This window comes from Ranitomeya imitator, chromosome 10 (assembly GCF_032444005.1).
Source record: "Ranitomeya imitator isolate aRanImi1 chromosome 10, aRanImi1.pri, whole genome shotgun sequence".
In the NCBI taxonomy this organism is placed as follows: domain Eukaryota; kingdom Metazoa; phylum Chordata; class Amphibia; order Anura; family Dendrobatidae; genus Ranitomeya; species Ranitomeya imitator.
The window spans coordinates 87956703-87975059 of record NC_091291.1 but is presented as its reverse complement, the minus strand read 5'-3'; the positions used below and the strand labels follow the sequence as shown (position 1 = coordinate 87975059).

Genomic DNA, 18357 nt, shown 5'->3' with positions numbered 1-18357 from the left:
CCCCTCTCCCCCGGTCCTTCCATAAGTTCCCCAGCAGCCGCACTTCCCCCCTTTCCCCCGGTCCTTCCATAAGTTCCCCAGCAGCCGCACTTCCCCCTCTCCCCCGGTCCTTCCATAAGTTCCCCAGCAGCCGCACTTCCCCCTCTCCTCCGGTCCGTCCATAAGTTCTCCAGCAGCCACACTTCCCCCTCTCCCCCGGTCCTTCCATACATTCCCCAGCAGCCGCACTTCCCCCTCTCCCCCGGTCCTTCCATAAGTTCCCCTGCAGCTGCACTTCCCCCTCTCCCCTGGTCCTTCCATACGTTCCCCTGCTTCTGCACTTCCCCCTCGTCCTTCCATACGTTCCCCAGGCAGCCGCACTTCCCCCTCTCCCCTGGTCCTTCCATACGTTCCCCAGCAGCCGCACATCCCCCTCTCCTTCTATAAGTTCCCCAGCAGCTGCACTTCCCCCTCTCCCCCGGTCCTTCAATACATTCCCCAGCAGCCGCACATCCCCCTCTCCCCCGGTCCTTCCATAAGTTCCCCAGCAGCCGCACATCCCCCTCTCCCCTGGTCCTTCCATACGTTCCCCTGCTTCTGCACTTCCCCCTCGTCTTTCCATACGTTCCCCAGGCAGCCGCACTTCCCCCTCTCCCCTGGTCCTTCCATACGTTCCCCAGCATCCGCACATCCCCCTCTCCTTCCATAAGTTCCCGAGCAGCCGTACTTCCCCCTCTCCCCCGATCCTTCCATAAGTTCCCCAGCAGCCGCACTTCCCCCTCTCCCCCGATCCTTCCATAAGTTCCCCAGCAGCCGCACTTCCCCCTCTCCCCCGGTCCTTCCATAAGTTCCCCAGCAGCCGCACTTCCCCCTCTCCCCCGGTCCTTCCATAAGTTCCCCAGCAGCCGCACTTCCCCCTCTCCCCCGGTCCTTCCATAAGTTCCCCAGCAGCCGCACTTCCCCCTCTCCCCCGGTCCTTCCATAAGTTCCCCAGCAGCCGCACTTCCCCCTCTCCCCCGGTCCTTCCATAAGTTCCCCAGCAGCCGCACTTCCCCCTCTCCCCCGGTCCTTCCATAAGTTCCCCAGCAGCCGCACTTCCCCCTCTCCCCCGGTCCTTCCATAAGTTCCCCAGCAGCCGCACTTCCCCCTCTCCTCCGGTCCTTCCATAAGTTCTCCAGCAGCCACACTTCCCCCTCTCCCCCGGTCCTTCCATAAGTTCCCCAGCAGCCGCACTTCCCCCTCTCCCCCGGTCCTTCCATAAGTTACCCAGCAGCCGCACTTCCCCCTCTCCCCTGGTCCTTCCATAAGTTCCCCAGCAGCCGCACTTCCGCCTCTCGCCTGGTCCTTCCATACGTTCCCCAGCAGCTGCACATCCCCTCTCCTTCCATAAGTTCCCCAGCAGCCGCACATCCCCCTCTCCTTCCATACATTCCCCAGCAGCCGCACATCCCCCTCTCCCCCGGTCCTTCCATAAGATCCCCAGCAGCCGCACATCCCCCTCTCCCCTGGTCCTTCCATACGTTCCCCTGCTTCTGCACTTCCCCCTCGTCCTTCCATACGTTCCCCAGGCAGCCGCACTTCCCCCTCTCCCCTGGTCCTTCCATACGTTCCCCAGCATCCGCACATCCCCCTCTCCTTCCATAAGTTCCCCAGCAGCCGCACTTCCCCCTCTCCCCCGGTCCTCCCATAAGTTCCCCAGCAGCCGCACTTCCCCTTCTCCCCCGGTCCTTCCATAAGTTCCCCAGCAGCCGCACTTCCCCCTCTCCCCCGGTTCTTCCATAAGTTCCCCAGCAGCCGCACTTCCCCCTCTCCCCCGGTCCTTCCATAAGTTCCCCAGCAGCCGCACTTCCCCCTCTCCCCCGGTCCTTCCATAAGTTCCCCAGCAGCCGCACTTCCCCCTCTCCCCCGGTCCTTCCATAAGTTACCCAGCAGCCGCACTTCCCCCTCTCCCCCGGTCCTTCCATAAGTTCCCCAGCAGCCGCACTTCCCCCTCTCCCCCGGTCCTTCCATAAGTTCCCCAGCAGCCGCACTTCCCCCTCTCCTCCGGTCCTTCCATAAGTTCTCCAGCAGCCGCACTTCCCCTCTCCCCTGGTCCTTCCATAAGTTCCATAGCAGCCGCACTTCCCCTCTCCCCCGGTCCTTCCATACATTCCCCAGCAGCCGCACTTCCCCTCTCCCCCGGTCCTTCCATACATTCCCCAGCAGCCGCCCATCCCCCTCTCCCCCGGTCCTTCCATACGTTTCCCTGCTTCTGCACTTCCCCCTCGTCCTTCCATACATTCCCCAGCAGCCGCACATCCCTCTCTCCCCCGGTCCTTCCATAAGTTCCCCAGCAGCCGCACTTCCCCTCTCCCCCGGTCCTTCCATAAGTTCCCCAGCAGCCGCACTTCCCCCTCTCCCCCGGTCCTTCCATAAGTTCCCCAGCAGCCGCACATCCCCCTCTCCCCCGGTCCTTCCATACATTCCCCAGCAGCCGCACATCCCCCTCTCCCCCGGTCCTTCCATACATTCCCCAGCAGCCGCACATCCCCCTCTCCCCCGGTCCTTCCATAAGTTCCCCAGCAGCCGCACTTCCCCTCTCCCCCGGTCCTTCCATCAGTTCCCCAGCAGCCGCACTTCCCCTCTCCCCCGGTCCTTCCATAAGTTCCCCAGCAGCCGCACTTCCCCTCTCCCCCGGTCCTCCCGTACATTCCCCAGCAGCCGCACTTCCCCTCTCCCCCGGTCCTTCCATACGTTCCCCAGCCGCCGCACATCCCCCGGTCCTTCCATAAGTTCCCCAGCAGCCGCACTTCCCCCTGTCCCCTGGTCCTTCCATAAGTTCCCCAGCAGCCGCACTTCCGCCTCTCGCCTGGTCCTTCCATACGTTCCCCAGCAGCCGCACATCCCCCTCTCCTTCCATAAGTTCCCCAGCAGCTGCACTTCCCCCTCTCCCCCGGTCCATCCATACATTCCCCAGCAGCCGCACATCCCCCTCTCCCCCGGTCCTTCCATACGTTCCCCTGCTTCTGCACTTCCCCCTCGTCCTTCCATACATTCCCCAGCAGCCGCACATCCCTCTCTACCCCGGTCCTTCCATAAGTTCCCCAGCAGCCGCACTTCCCCCTCTCCCCCGGTCCTTCCATAAGTTCCCCAGCAGCCGCACATCCCCCTCTCCCCCGGTCCTTCCATACATTCCCCAGCAGCCGCACATCCCCCTCTCCCCCGGTCCTTCCATAAGTTCCCCAGCAGCCGCACTTCCCCTCTCCCCCGGTCCTTCCATCAGTTCCCCAGCAGCCGCACTTCCCCTCTCCCCCGGTCCTTCCATAAGTTCCCCAGCAGCCGCACTTCCCCTCTCCCCCGGTCCTCCCGTACGCTCCCCAGCAGCCGGTTCCCCGGTTCTCACCTGTCCGAGGCCGCAGACTGTATTCCGCTCATTGGGTTCCTCGGGGCTCTCCTCTCTCAGCCAAGTTGCATGTTAGTTGCACTCTCGCTGGACTCGGGGACTCGGGGTCAGTCTTCCCGCCCCGCAGGGGGATGGAAACTCCAAGCTGCAGCTCATAGGGGCACTGAGGACATGGAGGCCGGAGCGCTAGGCGGAAAAAGTCACCAAACCAAGAGTTTTCTTCTGCCGGTACTCAAGGGTACTAAGTACCAGCACCTCTCCGGGACTCATCGTGCTCAACGCGCATGCGCGAGGAAATCTCGCGAAGCTAGAACAGGCGACGCATGCGCCGTTCGCCTAGGTGAGTTCCTCTTGTTGCAAATCCCTGTTGTGAACTGCGCATGCGCTGTTACGTCACCACCAATTGCGGGCTACACGGGTTGTCGGCAGGAAAAGCTTATTGGCGAGAGCTCCGCCTGCCGGCGCTGTTACCGCGTCTCGCGGTGTTATGCCACTGCTTTGAAAACAGACACAATGCGCATGCGCGCTGATCATACAGGAACTTCTATTTTATGAGACTTTTTTGCTTTAAAATCTATATTTTTACATTGAATGATAATATTCATCCCACATCCAATTATGTCTGGTGTTTGTCTCTGATGAATGGAATTACTGACAGAAATGCCTGCACTGCCTGATAGCACTGGAGCCTGCCAATAATGTATGTGTGCAGGAGTGCAGCCTCCAGAACACGTACTGGACGACACAGGCCTTAAAGGGGTTGTCCTGTGAGACCAAGTTATCGCCAGGCGCTAATTTACTGATCGGTGAGGGCCCGACCACTAGGACTATTGTAACTCTCTACTAATCGGCCTCCCTCTTACCAGACTCTCCCCGCTCCAATCTGTCCTGAATGCTGCTGCCAGGATCATATTCCTCACCAACCGTTACACCGATGCCTCTACCCTGTGCCAGTCATTACACTGGTTACCCATCCACTCCAGAATCCAGTACAAAACTACTACCCTCATCCACAAAGCACTCCATGGCTCAGCACCACCCTACATCTCCTCTCTGGTATCAGTCTACCACACTACCCGTGCCCTCCACTTCGCTGATTACCTCAGGTTAGCATCCTCAATAATCAGAACCTCCTACTCCCGTCTCCAAGACTTTACATGTGCTGCACCAATTCTTTGGAATGCACTACCTAGGTTAATACGATTAATCCCCAATCCCCACTGCACCGACTGTCATCATGGGGCACTTATAGTGCTGCCAGAGCCGAGCAGCCGGTCTGACACAGACCACCGCTCCATTCACTCTATGGGGCAGCTGGAAAGAGCCGCGCTCAGCACCCCACAGAGACTGATGGAGCGGCGTTCGGACCTGCTGCCCCGTCCTGTCGGTGCAGACCCCAGCAGTTGGATCCCCACGATCAGTAAGTTATCACCCATCTTGTGGACAGCCGGAGCACACTGCCACCATCAGCCAGAGCACACTGCCACCATCAGCCGGAGCACACTGCCACCATCAGCCGGAGCACACTGCCACCATCAGCCAGAGCACACTGCCACCATCAGCCAGAGCACACTGCCACCATCAGCCAGAGCACACTGCCACCATCAGCCAAAGCACACTGCCACCATCAGTCGGAGGACACTGCCACCATCAGCCAGAGCACACTGCCACCATCAGCCGGAGCACACTGCCACCATCAGCCAGAGCACACTGCCACCATCAGTCAGAGCACACTGCCACCATCAGCCAGAGCACACTGCCACCATCAGTCGGAGCACACTGCCACCATCAGCCAGAGCACACTGCCACCATCAGTCAGAGCACACTGCCACCATCAGCCAGAGCACACTGCCACCATCAGCCGGAGCACACTACCAGCATCAGCCAGAGCACACTGCCACCATCAGCCAGAGCACACTGCCACCACCAGCCAGAGCACACTGCCACCATCAGCCAGAGCACACTGCCACCATCAGCCAGAGCACACTGCCACCATCAGCCGGAGCACACTGCTAACATCAACTGGAGCACATTGCCAGCATCAGCCGAAGCACACTGCCGCCATCAGCTGGAGCACACTGCCGCCATCAGCCCAAGCACACTGCCGCCATCAGCCAGAGCACACTGCTAACATCAACCGGAGAACACTGTCTGCATCAGCCGGAGCACACTGCCAGCATCAGCCGAAGCACACTGCCGCCATCAGCCGAAGCACACTGCCGCCATCAGCCGAAGCACACTGCCGCCATCAGCCAGAGCACACTGCCGCCATCAGCCAGAGCACACTGCCAGCATCAGCCAGAGCACACTGCTGCCATCAGCCCGAGCACACTGCCGCCATCAGCCAAAGCACACTGCCGCCATCAGCCGAAGCACACTGCCGCCCTCAGCCAGAGCACACTGCCGCCATCAGCCAGAGCACACTGCCAGCATCAGCCAGAGCACACTGCCAGCATCAGCCAGAGCACACTGCTGCCATCAGCCCGAGCACACTGCTGCCATCAGCCCCAGCACACTGCCGTCATCAGCCAGAGCACACTGCCACCATCAGCCAGAGCACACTGCCACCATCAGTCGGAGCACACTGCCGCCATCAGCCGGAGCACACTGCTGCCATCAGCCGGAGCACACTGCCGCCATCAGCCCGAGCACACTGCCGTCATCAGCCGGAGCACACTGCCACCATCAGCCAGAGCACACTGCCACCATCAGCCGGAGCACACTGCCACCATCAGCCAGAGCACACTGCCACCATCAGCCGGAGCACACTGCCAGCACCAGCTGGAGCACACTGCCGCCATCAGCCGGAGCACAATGCCGTCATCAGCCGGAGCACACTGCCACCATCAGCCGCAGCACACTGCCATCATCAGCCGGAGCACACTGCCAGAATCAGCCCGAGCACGCTGCCAGCATCAGCCGGAGCACACTGCAACCATCAGCCGGAGCACACTGCCACCATCAGCCGGAGCACACTGCCACCATCAGCCTGAGCACACTGCCACCATCAGCCGGAGCACACTGCCACCATCAGCCAGAGCACACTGCCACCATCAGTCGGAGCACACTGTCGTCATCAGCCGGAGCACACTGCCAGCACCAGCTGGAGCACACTGCCGCCATCAGCCGGAGCACAATGCCGCCATCAGCCGGAGCACACTGCCACCATCAGCCGCAGCACACTGCCGTCATCAGCTGGAGCACACTGCCAGAATCAACCCGAGCACGCTGCCAGCATCAGCCGGAGCACACTGCAACCATCAGCCGGAGCACACTGCCACCATCAGCCGGAGCACACTGCCACCATCAGCCAGAGCACACTGCCGCCATCAGCCGGAGCACACTGCCACCATCAGCCGGAGCACACTGCAACCATCAGCCGGAGCACACTGCCACCATCAGCCGGAGCACACTGCCACCATCAGCCAGAGCACACTGCCGCCATCAGTCGGAGCACACTGCCACCATCAGCCGGAGCACACTGCTTGCATCAGTCGGAACACACTGCCACCATCAGCCGGAGCACACTGCTTGCATCAGCCAGAGCACACTGCCACCATCAGCCGGAGCACACTGCTTGCATCAGCCAGAGCACACTACTGCCATCAGCCGGAGCACACTGTCACCATCAGCCGGAGCACACTGCCGTCATCACCCGGAGCACACTGCCGTCATCAGCCGGAGCACACTGCCTGCATCAGCCGGAGCACACTGCCGCCATCAGCCGGAGCACACTGCCACCATCAGCCAAAGCACACTGCCACCATCAGTCGGAGGACACTGCCACCATCAGCCAAAGTAAATAAATTCTGTTGTCAGTCTCTGTCCACGATACGTAAATGTCAGTGCAGCTCCACAGCTCCTGTCGCTTGTAAGCACTGGGATATGGTGGTGGCTGTGCGCCTGCTGGAGACCCTCATTTTTCTATATACTGCAGCGATACAGAGATATCACAACATATACTATGTGGTCACACACTCACAGGTTCAAGTCCCTTAATGAGACTAAAACTAGAATGTTTTAAAAATATATCAAAACCCAAATACCTCATTTCTTTTCACCCCATTTAAACTAAAGAAATGAAAAAAATTAAGCACATGTCATCGTCACGTCCCAAAATGTCCAGTCTAACAAAGTAACTTCTTAAAAATGTACCAGTTGCAATGATCACATTGCTTAAAATTCAAATTTATCATATTCGCCAAGTTTTCCCCAAAAATTTGATTTCCTGTTCGCCTCAAATCTCAACACTGAAGAGTCTATAATAGATTGGAAAGTGTGGGTATAACTTACTTTTCAGTCTCCTAGGACTGTATTCAACCCCATTGAGCAAACACAGCTTTTTTAACGTGTAAATTAAAACTTATCTGGATGGAGGAAAAAGGATGATAATTGGTGGTAACCAAAAAAGTATTTGGGTGTGTTGGGTGTAGTCTGTGGCATAGTTGGAGTCTGATGAGCCCGGTGCAAAATATGGACCTGGACCCCCCCACCTCTATGTTGGTCAGATGTATGGGCCCTTTTAACTTTGTAGATCTTATAAAGAAATGCGTGTTTGCCCTCCTCATGTAATAATCCCCCAAACCTGACCTTTTCCTATAATCTCCCCATCCTGACCTCTTCCTATAATAATCTTCCCCATCCTGACCTCTTCCTGCAATATTCTTCCCTATCCTGACCTGTTCCTATAATAATCTCCCCCATCCTAACCTCTCCTTGTAATAATCTACCCATCCTGAACTCTTCCTATAATAATCTCCCCCATCCTGACCTCTTCCTGTAATAATCTCCCCCATCCTGACCTCTTCCTATAATAATCTCCCCCATCCAGACCTGTTCCTATAATAATCTCCCCATCCAGACCTGTTCCTATAATAATCTCCCCCATCCTGACCTCTTCCTATAATAATCTCCCCCATCCTGACCTCTTCCTGTAATAATCTCCCCATCCTGACCTGTTCCTATAATAATCTCCCCCATCCTGACCTCTCCTTGTAATAATCTCCCCATCCTGAACTCTTCCTATAATAATCTCCCCCATCATGACCTCTTCCTATAATAATCTTCCCCATCCTGACCTCTTCCTGTAATAATCTTCCCCATCCTGACCTCTTCCTATAATAATCTTCCCCATCCTGACCTCTTCCTATAATAATCTTCCCCATCCTGACCTCTTCCTGTAATAATCTCCCCCATCCTGACCTCTTCCTATAATACCCCAAAGAAAATATTTACTCACAACAATTGTAAAAGTTTTTTTTAAATTAATACATTTTATTATTAGAAAGACATAACACAATCAATAACATTTTTATTAAAAATATATATATATGTGTACAATCTAAAATAGACAAAAATAAATACATGCACAATATAGATCAGTGCGTGGGGGGGCTAAGGCGCACAAAAACTGACTGATAACACCAAAACAGTATATATCAAATTGTTAAAGGAAATATAATCAAGTAAAAATATATAAAATTAAATGATAACACGGCTGATAACTATTCACAATGAAATATATAAGAAAATATACATAATAATATTAAATAAATAATATTTCATATGATAAAGCATTATTTTGATAAAATCCAATAATAATTAAACGCATATCCATATATGATGAGCCTGTAATTGGTACATAATTGATGATATGATAAAAGAAAGTGAAATAAAAAAATAAAGTGAAATTGAATTTCACTTTATTTTTTTATTTTTTTATTTTTATTTTTTTTTAATTTCACTTTCTTTTATCATATCATCAATTATGTATCAATTACAGGCTCATCATATATGGATATGCGTTTAATTATTAAGCCTTCTATAATTCTCTTCCTATAATAATCTCCCCCATCCTGACCTGTTCCTATAATAATCTCCCCCATCCTGAACTCTTCCTATAATAATCTCCCCCATCCTGACCTCTCCCTGTAATAATCTCCACCATCCTGAACTCTTCCTATAATAATCTCCCCCATCCTGACCTGTTCCTATAATAATCTCCCCATCCTGAACTCTTCCTATAATAATCTCCCCCATTCTGACCTCTTCCTATAATAATCTCCCCCATGCTGACCTCTTCCTATAATAATCTCCCCATCCTGACCTCTAGCTGTAATAATCTCCCCCATGCTGACCTCTTCTTATAATAATCTTCCCCATTCTGACCTCTTCCTGAAATACTCTTCCCTATCCTGACCTGTTCCTATAATAATCTTCCCCATCCTGACCTCTTCCTGTAATAATCTCCCCCATCCTGACCTCTTCCTGTACTAATCCCCCCATCCTGAACTCTTCCTATAATAATCTTCGCCATCCTGACCTCTGACCTGTTCCTATAATAATGTCCCCCATCCTGACCTCTTCCTGTAATAATCTCCCCCATCCTGACCCCTTCCTGTAATAATCTCCCCCATCCTGATCTGTTCCTATAATAATCTCCCCATCCTGAACTCTTCCTATAATAATCTCCACCATCCTGACCTGTTCCTATAATAATCTCCCCATCCTGAACTCTTCCTATAGTAATCTCCCCCATCCTGACCTCTTCCTATAATAATCTCCCCCATCCTGACCTCTTCTTATAATCATCTCCCCATCCTGACCTCTAACTGTAATAATCTCCCCCATGCTGACCTCTTCTTATAATAATCTTCCCCATTCTGACCTCTTCCTGAAATACTCTTCCCTCTCCCGACCTGTTCCTATAATAATCTCCCCATCTTGACCTCTTCCTGTAATAATCTTCCCCATCCTGACCTCTTCGTGTAATAATCCCCCCATCCTGACCTCTTCCTATAATAATCTTCACCATCTTGACCTCTCCTTGTAATAATCTCCACCATCCTGAACTCTGACCTGTTCCTATAATAATCTCCCCCATCCTGACCTCTTCCTGTAATAATATCCCCCATCCTGACCCATTCCTGTAATAATCTCCCCCATCTTGACCTCTTCCTATAATAATCTCCCCCATCCTGACCTCTTCCTATAATAATCTTCGCCATCCTACACCTTCGACAAGCCTACAACCTGCAGTAACCACCGATCGACCAAACCACTGCATGACCATCTCTACCCTCGCCTACAGTATTCTCACCCATCCCTTGTAGATTGTGAGCCTTCGTGGGCAGGGTCCTCACTCCTCCTGTACCAGTTATGACTTGTATTGTTTAAGATTATTGTACTTGTTTTTATTATGAATGCCCCTCCTCACATGTAAAGCGCCATGGAATAAATGGCGCTATAACAATAAATAATAATAATCCTGATCTCTCCTTGGAATAATCTCCCCATCCTGAACTCTTCCTATAATAATCTCCCCCATCCTGACCTGTTCCTATAATAATCTCCCCCATTCTGAACTCTTCCTATCATAATCTCCCCCATCCTGACCTCTTCCTGTAATAATCTCCCCCATCCTGAACTCTTCCTATAATAATCTCCCCCATCCTGACCTGTTCCTATAATAATCTCCCCATCCTGAACTCTTCCTATAATAATCTCCCCCATTCTGACCTCTTCCTATAATAATCTCCCCCATGCTGACCTCTTCCTATAATAATCTCCCCATCCTGCCTCTAACTGTAATAATCTCCCCCATGCTGACCTCTTCTTATAATAATCTTCCCCATTCTGACCTCTTCCTGAAATACTCTTCCCTATCCTGACCTGTTCCTATAATAATCTTCCCCATCCTGACCTCTTCCTGTAATTATCTCCCCCATCCTGACCTCTTCCTGTACTAATCCCCCCATCCTGACCTCTTCCTATAATAATCTTCGCCATCCTGACCTCTGACCTGTTCCTATAATAATGTCCCCCATCCTGACCTCTTCCTGTAATAATCTCCCCCATCCTGAACCCTTCCTGTAATAATCTCCCCCATCTTGACCTCTTCCTATAATAATCTCCCCCATCCTGACTTCTTCCTATAATAATCTTTGCTATCCTGACCTCTCCTTGTAATAATCTCCCCCATCCTGATCTGTTCCTATAATAATCTCCCCCATCCTGAACTCTTCCTATAATAATCTCCACCATCCTGACCTGTTCCTATAATAATCTCCCCATCCTGAACTCTTCTTATAGTAATCTCCCCCATCCTGACCTCTTCCTATAATAATCTCCCCCATCCTGACCTCTTCATATAATAATCTCCCCATCCTGACCTCTAACTGTAATAATCTCCCCCATGCTGACCTCTTCTTATAATAATCTTCCCCATTCTGACCTCTTCCTGAAATACTCTTCCCTCTCCTGGCCTGTTCCTATAATAATCTCCCCCATCCTGACCTCTTCCTGTAATAATCTTCCCCATCCTGACCTCTTCGTGTAATAATCCCCCCATCCTGACCTCTTCCTATAATAATCTTCACCATCTTGACCTCTCCTTGTAATAATCTCCACCATCCTGAACTCTGACCTGTTCCTATAATAATCTCCCCCATCCTGACCTCTTCCTGTAATAATCTCCCCCATCCTGACCCATTCCTGTAATAATCTCCCCCATCTTGACCTGTTCCTATAATAATCTCCCCCATCCTGACCTCTTCCTATAATAATCTTCGCCATCCTACACCTTCGACAAGCCTACAACCTGCAGTAACCACCGATCGACCAAACCACTGCATGACCATCTCTACCCTCGCCTACAGTATTCTCACCCATCCCTTGTAGATTGTGAGCCTTCGCAGGCAGGGTCCTCACTCCTCCTGTACCAGTTATGACTTGTATTGTTTAAGATTATTGTACTTGTTTTTATTATGTATACCCCTCCTCACATGTAAAGCACCATGGAATAAATGGCGCTATAACAGTAAATAATAATAATCCTGATCTCTCCTTGGAATAATCTCCCCATCCTGAACTCTCCCTATAATAATCTCCCCCATCCTGACCTGTTCCTATAATAATCTCCCCCATCCTGAACTCTTCCTATAATAATCTCCCCCCATCCTGACCTCTTCCTATAATAATCTTCGCCATACTGACCTCTCCTTGTAATAATCTCCCCCATCCTGATCTCTTCCTGTAATTTTCTCCCCCATCCTGACCTCTCCTTGTAATAATCTCCCCCATCCTGACCTCTCCTTGTAATAATCTCCCCCATCCTGAACTCTTCCTATAATAATTTTCCTCATCCTGACCTCTTCCTATAATAATCTCCCCCATCCTGACCTCTTCCTGTAATAATCTCCCCCATCCTGACCTCTTCCTGTTATAATCTCCCCCATCCTGACCTCTTCCTATAATAATCTCCCCCATCCTGACCTCTCCTTGTAATAATCTTCCCCATCCTGACCTCTTCCTGTAATAATCTCCCCCATCCTGACCTCTCCTTGTAATAATCTCCTCTATCCTGAACTCTTCCTATAATAATATCCTCCATCCTGACCTCTTCCTGTAATAATCTCCCCCATCCTGACCTCTTCCTATAATAATCTCCCTCATCCTGACCTCTCCTTGTAATAATCTTCCCCATCCTGACCTCTTCCTATAATAATCTTCGCCATCCTGACCTCTCCTTGTAACAATCTCCCCCATGCTGACCTCTTCCTATAATAATCTCCCCCATCCTGACCTTTTCCTATAATAATCTTTCCCATCCTGACCTCTCCTTGTAATAATCTCCCCATCCTGAACTCTTCCTATAATAATCTCCCCCATCCTGACCTCTTCCTATAAAAATCTTCGCCATCCTGGCCTCTCCTTGTAATAATCTCCCCATCGTGAACTCTTCCTATAATTATCTCCTCCATCCTGACCTGTTCCTATAATAATCTCCCCCATCCTGACTTCTTCCTATAATAATCTCCCCCATCCTGACCTGTTCCTATAATAATCTCCCCATCCTGAACTCTTCCTATAATAATCTCCCCCATGCTGACCACTTCCTATAATATTCTCCCCCATGCTGACCTCTTCCTATAATAATCTCCCCCATCCTGACCTGTTCCTATAATAATCTCCCCATCCTGAACTCTTCCTATAATAATCTCCCCCATGCTGACCTCTTCCTATAATAATCTCCCCCATGCTGACCTCTTCCTATAATAATCTCCCCATCCTGACCTCTAACTGTAATAATCTCCCCCATGCTGACCTCTTCTTATAATAATCTTCCCCATTCTGACCTCGTCCTGAAATACTCTTCCCTATCCTGACCTGTTCCTATAATAATCTTCCCCATCCTGACCTCTTCCTGTAATAATCTCCCCCATCCTGACCTCTTCCTGTACTAATCCCTCCCATCCTGACCTCTTCCTATAATAATCTTCGCTATCCTGACCTCTCCTTGTAATAATCTCCCCCATCCTGAACTCTGACCTGTTCCTATAATAATCTTCCCCATCCTGACCTCTTCCTGCAATATTCTTCCCTATCCTGACCTGTTCCTATAATAATCTCCCCCATCCTGACCTCTCCTTGTAATAATCTCCCCATCCTGAACTCTTCCTATAATAATCTCCCCCATCCTCACCTCTTCCTGTAATAATCTCCCCCATCATGACCTCTTCCTATAATAATCTTCACCATCTTGACCTCTCCTTGTAATAATCTCCACCATCCTGAACTCTGACCTGTTCCTATAATAATCTCCCCCATCCTGACCTCTTCCTGTAATAATCTCCCCCATCCTGACCCATTCCTGTAATAATCTCCCCCATCTTGACCTGTTCCTATAATAATCTCCCCCATCCTGACCTCTTCCTATAATAATCTTCGCCATCCTACACCTTCGACAAGCCTACAACCTGCAGTAACCACCGATCGACCAAACCACTGCATGACCATCTCTACCCTCGCCTACAGTATTCTCACCCATCCCTTGTAGATTGTGAGCCTTCGCGGGCAGGGTCCTCACTCCTCCTGTACCAGTTATGACTTGTATTGTTTAAGATTATTGTACTTGTTTTTATTATGTATACCCCTCCTCACATGTAAAGCACCATGGAATAAATGGCGCTATAACAGTAAATAATAATAATCCTGATCTCTCCTTGGAATAATCTCCCCATCCTGAACTCTCCCTATAATAATCTCCCCCATCCTGACCTGTTCCTATAATAATCTCCCCCATCCTGAACTCTTCCTATAATAATCTCCCCCCATCCTGACCTCTTCCTATAATAATCTTCGCCATACTGACCTCTCCTTGTAATAATCTCCCCCATCCTGACCTCTTCCTGTAATTATCTCCCCCATCCTGACCTCTCCTTGTAATAATCTCCCCCATCCTGACCTCTCCTTGTAATAATCTCCCCCATCCTGAACTCTTCCTATAATAATCTTCCTCATCCTGACCTCTTCCTATAATAATCTCCCCCATCCTGACCTCTTACTGTAATAATCTCCCCCATCCTGACCTCTTCCTGTTATAATCTCCCCCATCCTGACCTCTTCCTATAATAACCTCCCCCATCCTGACCTCTCCTTGTAATAATCTTCCCCATCCTGACCTCTTCCTGTAATAATCTCCCCCATCCTGACCTCTCCTTGTAATAATCTCCTCTATCCTGAACTCTTCCTATAATAATATCCTCCATCCTGACCTCTTCCTGTAATAATCTCCCCCATCCTGACCTCTTCCTATAATAATCTCCCTCATCCTGACCTCTCCTTGTAATAATCTTCCCCATCCTGACCTCTTCCTATAATAATCTTCGCCATCCTGACCTCTCCTTGTAACAATCTCCCCCATGCTGACCTCTTCCTATAATAATCTCCCCCATCCTGACCTTTTCCTATAATAATCTTCCCCATCCTGACCTCTTCCTGTAATAATCTCTCCCATCCTGACCTCTTCCTATAATAATCTCCCTCATCCTGACCTCTTCCTATAATAATCTTTCCCATCCTGACCTCTCCTTGTAATAATCTCCCCATCCTGAACTCTTCCTATAATAATCTCCCCCATCCTGACCTCTTCCTATAAAAATCTTCGCCATCCTGACCTCTCCTTGTAATAATCTCCCCATCGTGAACTCTTCCTATAATTATCTCCTCCATCCTGACCTGTTCCTATAATAATCTCCCCCATCCTGACCTCTTCCTATAATAATCTCCCCCATCCTGACCTGTTCCTATAATAATCTCCCCATCCTGAACTCTTCCTATAATAATCTCCCCCATGCTGACCACTTCCTATAATATTCTCCCCCATGCTGACCTCTTCCTATAATAATCTCCCCCATCCTGACCTGTTCCTATAATAATCTCCCCATCCTGAACTCTTCCTATAATAATCTCCCCCATGCTGACCTCTTCCTATAATAATCTCCCCCATGCTGACCTCTTCCTATAATAATCTCCCCATCCTGACCTCTAACTGTAATAATCTCCCCCATGCTGACCTCTTCTTATAATAATCTTCCCCATTCTGACCTCGTCCTGAAATACTCTTCCCTATCCTGACCTGTTCCTATAATAATCTTCCCCATCCTGACCTCTTCCTGTAATAATCTCCCCCATCCTGACCTCTTCCTGTACTAATCCCTCCCATCCTGACCTCTTCCTATAATAATCTTCGCTATCCTGACCTCTCCTTGTAATAATCTCCCCCATCCTGAACTCTGACCTGTTCCTATAATAATCTTCCCCATCCTGACCTCTTCCTGCAATATTCTTCCCTATCCTGACCTGTTCCTATAATAATCTCCCCCATCCTGACCTCTCCTTGTAATAATCTCCCCATCCTGAACTCTTCCTATAATAATCTCCCCCATCCTCACCTCTTCCTGTAATAATCTCCCCCATCATGACCTCTTCCTATAATAATCTTCCCCATCCTGACCTCTTCCTGTAATAATCTTCCCCATCCTGACCTCTTCCTATAATAATCTCCCCCATCATGACCTCTTCCTATAATAATCTTCCCCATCCTGACCTCTTCCTATGATAATCTCCCCCATCATGACCTCTTCCTATAATAATCTTCCCCATCCTGACCTCTTCCTGTAATAATCTCCCACATCCTGACCTCTTCCTATAATACCCCAAAGAAAATATTTACTCACAACAATTGTAAAAGTTTTTTTTAAATTAATACATTTTATTATTAGAAAGACATAACACAATCAATAACATTTTTATTAAAAATATATATATATATATATGTGTACAATCTAAAATAGACAAAAATAAATACATGCACAATATAGATCAGTGCGTGGGGGGGCTAAGGCGCACAAAAACTGACTGATAACACCAAAACAGTATATATCAAATTGTTAAAGGAAATATAATCAAGTAAAAATATATAAAATTAAATGATAACACGGCTGATAACTATTCACAATGATATATATAAGAAAATATACATAATAATATTAAATAAATAATATTTCATATGATAAAGCATTATTTTGATAAAATCCAATAATAATTAAATGCATATCCATATATGATGAGCCTGTAATTGGTACATAATTGATGATATGATAAAAGAAAGTGAAATAAAAAAATAAAGTGAAATTGAATTTCATTTTATTTTTTTATTTTTTTATTTTTATTTTTTTTTATTTCACTTTCTTTTATCATATCATCAATTATGTATCAATTACAGGCTCATCATATATGGATATGCGTTTAATTATTATTGGATTTTATCAAAATAATGCTTTATCATATGAAATATTATTTATTTAATATTATTATGTATATTTTCTTATATATTTCATTGTGAATAGTTATCAGCCGTGTTATCATTTAATTTTATATATTTTTACTTGATTATATTTCCTTTAACAATTTGATATATGCTGTTTTGGTGTTATCAGTCAGTTTTTGTGCGCCTTAGCCCCCCCACGCACTGATCTATATTGTGCATGTATTTATTTTTGTCTATTTTAGATTGTACACATATATATATTTTTAATAAAAATGTTATTGATTGTGTTATGTCTTTCTAATAATAAAATTTATTAATTTTAAAAAAACTTTTACAATTGTTGTGAGTAAATATTTTCTTTGGGGTATTTGTTTGTTGTCGAATATTTACTTCTTTGGATATTTTCAATATTATTTGGTATTTCTTTTCTATATAGGATTTCTTCTCATCCTATAATAATCTCCCCATCCTGACCTCTTCCTGTAATAATCTCCCCCATCTTGACCTCTTCCTGTAATAATCCCCCCATCCTGACCTCTTCCTGTAATAATCTTCGCCATCCTGACCTCTCCTTGTAATAATCTCCCCCATCCTGAACTCTGACTTGTTCCTATAATAATCTCCCCCATCCTGACCTCTTCCTGTAATAATCTCCCCCATCCTGACCCCTTCCTGTAATAATCTCCCCTATCTTGATCTCTTCCTATAATAATCTCCCCCATCCTGACCTCTTCCTATAATAATCTCCCCCATCCTGACCTCTTCCTGTAATAATCTCCCCCATCCTGACCCCTTCCTGTAATAATCTCCCCTATCTTGACCTCTTCCTATAATAATCTCCCCCATCCTGACCTCTTCCTATAATAATCTCCCCCATCCTGACCTCTTCCTGTAATAATCTCCCACATCCTGACCTTTTCCTATAATAATCTTCCCCATCCTGACCTCTTCCTTTAATAATCTCTCCCATCCTGACCTCTTCCTATAATAATCTTCGCCATCCTGACCTCTCCTTGTAACAATCTCCCCCATGCTGACCTCTTCCTATAATAATCTCCCCCATCCTGACCTTTTCCTATAATAATCTTCCCCATCCTGACCTCTTCCTGTAATAATCTCTCCCATCCTGACCTCTTCCTATAATAATCTCCCCCATCCTGACCTCTTCCTATAATAATCTCCCCCATCCTGACCTCTTCCTATAATATTCTTCGCCATCCTGACCTCTCCTTGTAATAATCTCCCCCATCCTGACCTCTTCCTGTAATAATCTCCCCCATCCTGAACTCTTCCTATAATAATCTCCCCCATCCTGACCTGTTCCTATAATAATCTCCCCATCCTGAACTCTTCCTATAATAATCTCCCCCATTCTGACCTCTTC

At 48.5% G+C, this 18357-nt stretch overlaps 1 protein-coding gene across 3 annotated transcripts in view; it reads right to left on the bottom strand.

Moving 5' to 3' along the window:
• The window catches only part of ARHGEF12 (Rho guanine nucleotide exchange factor 12), a 195814-nt gene extending 192163 nt beyond the window's left edge, over window positions 1-3651 (bottom strand). For all 3 annotated transcript variants that reach the window (XM_069741781.1, XM_069741782.1, XM_069741783.1), the window contains exon 1: window positions 3362-3651. In XM_069741781.1, the coding sequence (XP_069597882.1) occupies window positions 3362-3393 (32 nt within the window). In that variant the 5' untranslated portion in view covers window positions 3394-3651. The remainder of the gene's footprint in view (window positions 1-3361) is intronic.
• Window positions 3652-18357: the final 14706 nt, after the last annotated feature.